Source organism: Cottoperca gobio, chromosome 19 (assembly GCF_900634415.1).
Source record: "Cottoperca gobio chromosome 19, fCotGob3.1, whole genome shotgun sequence".
NCBI lineage: Eukaryota > Metazoa > Chordata > Actinopteri > Perciformes > Bovichtidae > Cottoperca > Cottoperca gobio.
The window spans coordinates 5,020,498-5,029,963 of NC_041373.1; the positions used below are offsets into that span (position 1 = coordinate 5,020,498).

General features: G+C 40.5%; 1 protein-coding gene across 2 annotated transcripts; it reads right to left on the minus strand.

Annotated features, from left to right (window-relative positions):
* Window positions 1-1,093: 1,093 nt before the first annotated feature.
* Window positions 1,094-9,247, minus strand: trim16 (tripartite motif containing 16). 2 transcript variants are annotated; one of them, XM_029457121.1, is made up of 7 exons: window positions 8,862-9,247; window positions 7,747-8,602; window positions 4,572-4,667; window positions 3,379-3,612; window positions 3,109-3,280; window positions 2,713-2,808; window positions 1,094-2,030 (listed from the first exon to the last, which is right to left on the minus strand). In XM_029457121.1, exons 2-7 carry the CDS (start codon window positions 8,473-8,475, stop codon window positions 1,414-1,416), a joined length of 1,944 nt encoding a protein of 647 aa, XP_029312981.1. In that variant the 5' UTR covers window positions 8,476-8,602; window positions 8,862-9,247; the 3' UTR covers window positions 1,094-1,413. The 2 variants fall into 2 exon arrangements, with proteins under 2 accessions (XP_029312981.1, XP_029312982.1); XM_029457122.1 differs by having other exon boundaries at window positions 7,747-9,247.
* Window positions 9,248-9,466: the final 219 nt, after the last annotated feature.

Consider the following 9,466-nt stretch of genomic DNA (forward strand, 5'->3'; position numbering starts at 1 on the left):
TCATTATTATTATTATTATTATTATTATTATTATTATTATTATTATAATAATAATAATAATAACACTTTATCTATAGAGCACTTTTCAGACAAGAGATGTAGCTCAAAAGTGCTTTGAAGAACAAAACAATTTAATACATTAAAACAAAGGGAAATATACAATAACATTAGACAATAAAGACAGATATAGTAGATGATACAATATATAAGTTAAAGTTAAAAAAAATCATGCCATTAAGAATAACGAATATGAGAGATATTAATACAAATATATTTATAATTTAAATTACAATAATTATATGCTAAATTAAAAAACTAGTTTTTCATCTGTCGTTTAAAAATGTCAACAGAGCTCGCATCTCTAGCTCTTGGTCGGGTATCCCATAATCTTGGAACACAGTTTAAAAAAAGCTGCACTGCCTATTTTCTTGTGCGTATAATTGAGCGTAGTTAAAAACCATTCCATAAGAACACAGGATGGGCAGTTTTAGAGTGGACATTTTCTCAAAATAAAACTGTGAAAAAACATCTTGACTTGATTTTAGTATTACTTTAAAGTATGAAGAAACTTCACAAGAGGGATAAATTCAAGTTCTCACAATAATGTGTTCCCACTGCACATCATTATGTGCAAGACTGCACTTTATTATCAGCCATTGCACTTGAACAGGCAAAACTCGAATATTACTATTTAATATTCCTGTTTCTTTACTGTCTTTGGACATTTCTGTACCTGTGTGTGCTTCTTTTTTTCAGGCAATGACAATAAATTCTACCTTGAACCTATGGAATAACTACATACGTATATGTAATTACGACATGTTCGGGGCCCTGGTGAGCTTTGACTACAACATCTCTTATACTTAGACTCTGCTCAACTTTATTGGATTATTTCAGCCCTCACGACTCTCTGATGCATGCAACAGCCAACAGTACTTTCCAGTTTATACACCAAATGTTTGTGGTCCGTGTGGCAGATTTCCCATTCATCCATTATACAATTTCCTTAGAGATCCATAAAAACAGAAGTCCAAATGATCTCATAAATGATTTATTTGAGCTTGTTGAGTCAATGCAGTGGTGAAGCTCAAACTGTGAATAAAAACACTTTTTATTTTGCAAATGAAGATAAACATTTTTATTTGCATAAAGAAAATATAGAACATCTCTGAATTCACAGTGGGATGAAAAGTAACAGTATTCCCCTACAATAGTATAAATATGACTTGAGCCCAAATATACATGAAATAAACATTCAACATTTATCAAACTAATATGCTGCTGAAAACAGGTTTAAGAAGAGAAGACTGTCCATATTGTTTCAGATAATAAGTCTATTGTTGGGAGACCAACATTTGACACAACATATTGTTGAATTGTCACTCAAAGGATCTAGGAAAAACGGACTTCTTATCATTGCTTTGCTGCGATTTTTGAAACAATAGATCCATTTTCAGGTGAGGTGGGAGGAGAGGGGCTTTTGAGCCGTAATGGCTCCCCTGGTGCCACCAAGGCGACGATATTTTCCTTCTTAGACAACCAGAAAGCCGGGTAAATAGGCTCCAGGAACTCTGCCTTGTACTTATGGATGAGCGTCATGGTGTCATCCACACCGTAGAAAGCCAGGAGGCCTCTCGAGTAGTCCACATAAACCCCGATACGAGTAAACTTCTCCATATTAAGAGGGGTTTCCACGTCGCTGTGCCAGGCTGAGAAGGTGCGGCCGTTCCACTGAAGACACCAGGAGAAGTTGTTTCCCGTGATGCAGCTGTTGCTCTCGTTGCCCTTGCGGTCGATGCTCTTGTAGGTCAGACCGATGTGCGTGCCCTCGCCACTGATGTCTACCTCAAAGTAGTGCCGCCCCAGATAGAAGCTCTCTGTTGCCAGGACTTGGCGCCAGTTCTCAAACCTCTCAGGTAAATCCGGGTAAGGATGCTGCCAGGGCGTGGTGTTAGTCACCTTTTTGTTTTCTTCGGTCAGCCGCAGGAACTTGTGAGTGGAGTCAGCGTCGAAACTCACGTTGGAGGCATCTGGGAGAGGATTGTGAAAATGTTAGTTTACTTGTGTTGTAAGTGTTACATAAGAGTACAGTCAGGAGTGTAAATACCACTGAGGTCGTTGAGGTCATATCCTCTGTATTGTTTGTTTTGTTTGTTTTCATTTTAAAACAGTCACAACTTTCAGAGTCATGCTTCAGATGTATACGAGTTGTTAGAAGTTCAAACCAGCCCCAAAGAAGTAAAATGATACAATATTTCAGACTTTAGTCCACAACCACTGGACTAAACTGTATATAAGGAAGTTAAAAGGAGCTCCATGTTGATCATGCTGCTCACATGATTTGATGCATCAATCTAATAATGCCATATTTGGTAATACACAGGGGACATTCTGCAGAACAAGTCCTTTAACTTTTAAAGGACCTACTTTAAGTACATTTAGCTGAAAATATGTTCCGTTATTATTATTTTAAATGCACAACTTTGACTTTTCTTTACAGTGCCCTACATCTACTTAAGGGATCAGAGTTCTTCCAAAGTTCTTAAAAATGTCCTTTCCTTACTTTTCTTAATGTTGTAATCCGTTGATATTTAAGAGATGTAAGGGTTGTGTGATGTCAGATTGTCTCAGCTTTTCTAAAATCGCGACTACAACCATGACTGCAGTTTCTCTGCCCGATGGCCCTTATTAAAGAAAATAGAAAACACTTACACTTGAGGAAGTCAGCGTGTGACACTGGATCGGGTATAGTCATGTTCTGTTTTGCTGCAACAATCTCATGAACTGTTGTCTTTATTCCCATTTTGTCTGCAATGGAAGAAAGAACATTTCAGTCTCTGATCACACATCACAGTTCAGATTCATTTGCATACAATTATTAGAAATGCATCCCAGGGAAACTAGCATGTGCTGTCTTTCTGCTTCTGTAGATGAAAAGAGGTCATGAGTCATGAAGCACACAGGTGCACTCAAGCTGTCACACAAAGGCTGAAAGATTCTTCACATGTTTGAACACGTACAGCCAGCCCCACAACTGTCAGTACATCTCTTATTTAGTGCTGGTGTTCGAGTTCACCCAACCGCATTAATTGTGCTAGTTTTTCTTACCATTCTTGCATGTCTCTTTAACTTTCTCTATGTAGGAAGACACAAGCATGGCACACAGCTCCTGCGTGGAAGCAACGATCACGCGGCTGAAGGAATTGAGACGGTCCATGAGGCCGATGGAGACCCCGGGCAGAGAGATATCAGTGGCTTCTTTCTTCCACTCTGAATACTCCTGTGGAACAAACAAAGGGCCATTCATGAATAAGAAGATCTTTGCAGGCTTTAGGCAGGACTTTGTCCTGGTTGCAGACTTGATCCTGATGGTGTTACCTGTAAGAAATCCACATCGTTTTTGTTCTTGGAGAGCTTCTCCACCTGCGCCTGTGTCTTCTTCAGCTCCGTGCACCTCTGCTCCAGGTGAACCCGGATGCCGTCGGCCTGCCTCAGCGCCTGCTTCTCCTCGCACTCCAGGATCTCCGTCACCTCCCGCTTTGCCCTCTCCATCACTGCCTGCAGCTCCTCGAACTGGCTCTCAATCACTGCTCGCACCTCTGTCACCGAATTCTGTGGAATAGTCAAGTCAACACAACTCTATTTACACCATGAATGCAAAAGGAATAGGGAGAAGAAAACAGTATCCCACTTAACATAAATAAACATTTGAAATAGAAGATGAAACTTACAGTAACATGAGAAGAAGAAGAAGAAGAAGAAGAAGAAGAAGAAGAAGAAGAAGAAGAAGAAGAAGAAGAAGAAGAAGAAGAAGAAGAAGAAGAAGAAGAAGAAGAAGAAGAAGAAGAAGAATCAAGAGACGTACACAATCATTCACAATCCACCAAGGGAACAGATTACCTGCCACTTCATAATCTAATGATTCTTCTTTATACATCTTCTTGAACTAAAACATATTTATATAAAACCTTTAAATCATTCTGTAGAGAATTCCACAGTTTGACCACTGAAATACACATCTGCTTTAAAGTAATCCATGAATACTGATGCTTAAAATGTAATTTCCTTCTAAGGTCCTCGTCCTCTGAACGAAGAACAAACAACTTTCACTCAACCCAAAATATTCTTATTACAGTACAGAACTCTAATTGCATTGTAATCTAACAAATACTTTGCATTGTTCCAAGCAGAAATATTCCTGGACATCTTTGTTTTTACATGTGCTGTATGAGATTTCCAGGTCAGTTTGTCATCTGTTGTCACACCAACAAATCATTTACAGATCACAATGTGTGGACTGAGCATTCTTTACATTCTGAGAGAGGAAGTGATGCATATCTGAAGCTCGGTGAAGGAATGCTTTGTTGCCTCACAACCACATGAAAAACATTAAAAACATGTATTTCTTCCCACACCTGAGTGACTTTGGGTGGCTCTAATACCTCAGGGCTTACAGCTGGTGGCTTCTCAAGCGAAAAAAACAACAACTGCAATATAATTAGGTATTGTGACATTCATGTGACACACGCAGTGAGCTCATTTCAGATTAGTCATGCGGTGTGTTTGTGTACCTCAATAGAGACTGTGTTGAGCTGGAGTTTGTTGATGGCGTTTTCTGCTGCTGTAACCGTCTTCACCATCTCAGTCTGCTTCTCACTCAGTTCCCTCTGTGGACATGAGAAGAGAAAAGAATTCAGCATGTCGAGTCCTCACAGAAACCACAACTATGCCATCATGCTGAAAATATGCCAGATTCGAGCAGACGCAAAGTCAAATGTATTCAGCAGATGTAAACATTTAGGCTGTTTCTGCAGGAAAACTGTGTTGTTTCCTAGTTTCCTCTACTGTCTGTGGGGGGTGGGGGGTGTGTGGGGAGGGGGAGTGGGGGGGGCGGTGGTGTCACATATCCTATTCTACACTCTGACATTTGTAGTTTTCAAAGCAAGGACTTGTTTCAAGATTTTAGTCTGAATTCCTCAGGCAGGTTCAGGCAAATCTTGAGCTGAAGCTGAAGCTGGTATTCGAGAAGAATTCTTTCCCAAAAGGTTAGACCCTGAGGGGAACAGTACAAATCCTTCACTTCAGACTTAGTGACTGGGCATCGAGTCTATGCCTTTATTAACCTCACATTTGTCAAATTATTGTAAACATATCCTACAGCTAAAATGTATAGTCTGAGGAATTTCATTTTGAAAGAGCTACAAAGGGATACCCTCCCTCCCCTCTCTGTGTGTCAACAACAGAACTACTTGCAGAAATATTTAAAAGATCCAAAAGTTTCAATTTTTTGTTAGTTTGTCAGTTAGTTATGTTATTTATTCTCTCACACACATACATGGACAACATGGACTACAAAAGACAACAGAAATGCAGTTTCAGTTGTGAAAGACCGGAACATGTTAATACAGCGAACTCATCAGTTTATTTGCAGATGATCTTTTGATGTATTTAACCAATGTACCATCATTTTCACTATAATGTTTGTGAGGTTTTGCTTGTGTTGTTTATTAGTATTACATTTTAGTGCTTAAAGAAAAGCCAGAAGGTCGTTGTGCTGGATCCCTCATAACTCTTCCAACCCTCTGAATTAATATTTTCTAACCAGTTTCTCAAGTTGCAACTTAAGTTCCAACCAAAGATGGCAGCTGGAAATGACACGTCCTCGCTCAATTTGGGAATCAAAATGTAAAACTCTATTACAACCTATATTTGTCCAGATTAATGTGACTGTAAATTATGTTATAGTTTCATACAAAATAATACCCAAAAACAGCAAGAACGTACGTCATTCCCAGCAGCCTGGATAGGAAATACTTGAGAAACAGACAAATAGCATTCATTTAACGTGCAGAGGAAGGATATTTGTATTAACCAGATAGTCAGAAGAGCCTTTTACGGATTCTGAAGCTGTTAAATGACCTTCTGAGTTCTTCAAACGTTGCCAGGTAATTAGAGAGCAACAGATGCTCACCTCTCCGATGTCATACTAACACATGAGAGGCATGAACTGGGCCCAGGTTCATGCGTCTGAAACCACAGTGGCAGCAGACAGGAGAAACAGAGGCGTGAGTTATGTAATGAGTTCTATAAAAGGATAATTTCTAGTGTGACAATTTGGAACATGAGCTCTGAACAGGAAGTCATTTCACTAACTCCATTGTCTTCATGTTTTATCTCTGTTCTGTGGAAATGGATATCTCTGAAAGGGAAGTGAATGACAGCGGAAACATACAAGTTGATGTCCTCTTAACAGAAGCTAATTATAAATTAACTTTAGTATTTCCCTTCTTTCTATTCATACACAATTAGAGATTTCTTTATTCAGGCCTGTAAATGTAGATGAACAGTCATGAACGTAAAGTGTGTGAGCAGCGTTTGTGGCAATACGGGCCTCCCAACACTGTTTGCTTTACAGCTCTAATAAAGCCCTTTGAGGTTTTGCAACAACACATTCTACAAATAACAGGTGTAGTTTAAATCTACAGATCCCTGCAGGAATCTGGACTGTGGTTTAATCTGAAGGTCATGAAGTGTCAGAAAGACAGACAAATGACACTTTAGCTGAAGCTTGAGCTTTTCTCTGCATCAGAGGGGCTAAATAGAGTTTAGTATTGAGTTTCCAGACTGCTGCAAAGTCAAATTATCTTGTTAATCACACAGAGCGAGCTCATGATTTGATAACCTTTACAGTGGATAATAAGTCATAATTACTGTCCTGGTTTAAAGAGATCAGAGCACATGCAGGACATGTGAGAACAACTGTGATACATTTTGAAAATACAGTTCATCCTCTCCCCTGGTGCTGAAGGTTACATCCATCAAAGCCTCTCAGTCAGACAAACATCTCTTATTCAATATGTGAAAGCAGCAGTGTGATTTAAGGATGATTCCAAATGAATGGCACTGGTGCCGTTATATTTTGTTCTTTTCATGTTGAACAACTTTATTTGTTATCCATCCATCGTCTACCGCTTATCCGGGGTCGGGTCGCGGATGCAGCAGCTCCAGTAACATATAAATATAATATATATATATATTTGCTTGATTTTATTGCTCAATAATTATGATTCATGTGTCTGCTCAAACTGTAATGGACTAGACCTTTGCCACACAGCGAAAAATCAATAAGAAATGAAGTACAGCGAGGTCTCAGATAACAAAACCACACTGGAGACATGCTGTAATTTGAGAATGTGCTGGATTTATGTCATTTAGTTATGGATTTACTGCTGCAACAAATCTGAGGATTATAATAATTCATATAGAATTCAAGATTTAGTTGCAAACAATGTGTGAGTGATGGCTTCTTTTCCCCAGCCAACAGTCCAAAAACCCAAATATATTCAATTAATGATGAAATTAAACAGATGTTGGAACCAGTGCATGTTTGACATTTTGCTTGATAGATGACTAGTGGTTCCCAACCTGAGGGTCAGACAGCCACATAATTGAGGAACAAGAAAAACAAAATCAGCTTCTCAGCTTTTTGTCTAGTGAAACTCTGGACATGGTGTGGACAGAAAATGACTCTTTGCTTTAGCTGCTCACAGTGTGTGTCCATACTGAACTATAAACTGTGATGAATACACTGCTGCATTTTTTAAAATTGATTTATCAACCAACTAATCAGAAGGATAGTTGTATAGTTAACTTAATATATGTAGATGTATGAACATGCAGTTCTGAGATGTTGTAATGAAAGAAAAATAAAAGGAGAATATGAGAAGAGTATCTGAGGACACTTGCCTCTATTTGACTGCGAGCCTCCACCACAGGTACGGTGTTGTGGCCCTTGTGCTCCTCCGTCACACAGTCCTGACACACACAGCAGGCGTCAGCGATGCAGAAAAGCTCCAGGGGCCACTTGTGGCTCTCGCAGGTCCGCCTCTCAATGTCCCTGAGCGGCTCCACCAGCCGATGGTTGTGAAACTTTGGGTTCTCCAGGTGAGGCCGGAGGTGGGCCTCGCAGTATGACACCAGGCAGGTGAGGCAGGACTTGAGGGCCCTGCAGGGGCTCTCGAAACACGAGTCGCACACCACGTCGTCGGGGCCCAAAGGTTCCTCCTTCACCTCCTTCTCTTCTTTAACCTCCTCTTTTGCTCCATTTTTCACCTCTACATCTGTCTGTGGTTTCCCCTCTTTCTTCTCCTCCACAGGCTTTTTAGGGTCCTCAGACTCCTTCAGATCTTCTTGGATTTTGATTTCCCCTGCTGCCTTAGGGTCCAGCTCTTCTTTGCTCTTGATCTGAGGAGCTTCAGCATCTGTTCCGTTCTGTTTGGGACCATCAGCAAGTTTGGGTTTGTCTGAGCTCTGCAGACATTCAGGACATCCTTTACTTTTGTCCCCGAGACAGGAGCCACAAACAGAGTGGGCGCAGGCTGCCGGCTTGTCTCCGCTCAGCGCACCTGAGCAGACAGCGCACAGCTTCTGCTGTTTGGAGATGGGAGCTGCTTTTTTAACTGCTGTATCTGCCATGTCTTCAGTGTCTCTCTGTCAGCCTGGCTTCACTTCCACTCTCTTATACTCTCTGGAAAGAACTGGCTCAGCCACTTATGTCAGCCAGTAGTTCCTGGATCAGTCTGAAGAGCCTGGAAAGCCACACCTAGAGGATGTGAACGACAGTCAAAGCCTATAGTTTCAGTCTAAGCTCTACGCCCCTTCAGCACTGACATGCAACCAGTGATACACCCACACACGCAGTCACTGCCCTCCCCTTCCCTGGAAGAGAAAGAAGCTACAGGGTGGAGTCCACACTGCAAATGAGGAACAGAGAGGTGTAGAGTTTCATTCCCCCACGTGCATTGTGTTTGACCATGAAGTGAAGCTTACAGGTTTGATTGGTTACAGACTTTTTATCTCACCCCACTGACGGACTTGTGGTTCCTCTGTTGTGTCTGTTACAGCATGATTGAAGTGTCATGATACAACTGAGGTAATCATGGCTGCAGCCTTTTGTGTCTCCCGCTGCTTCCTCTCTCACATCATGTGTGCATTTCTGCTGCTCCAAAGTTCAAGGGAAAATCCAGTGAAAATGCAAATATTGAGTGAATCAGCACAATCACAAAGCAAATATCAGGGCAGATACTGCCACCAAGGGACCAGAGCCTGTGGTATACAGTGTGTGAATAAGTGCTTTGCTGAAGTGAAGAACAAGAACTCCTACTACTCAGTAACATTTGATGTGGTCATGTGATTAATCATGTGCATGTTAAGCCAATCAGAGACATGGATTTGACCCTATGTCTGCCTTCTTTTGTTTCAAAATAAATAATCTTTTAAACATTGAATTTTTCACATTTTCTCTGTGATTTTGTTCTGCATTTAGTTTTTTAAAGCTTATTTTTCTTTTTTGTGAAATTTTGAATAAAAGCAATTCCCACATAAGCATTACAATAAGAAGCTTCCAACCACATACTGGAAGTAGTGTTGACACAACAAGTAAGTCACTGGAGCAGGAAGGAAAGTC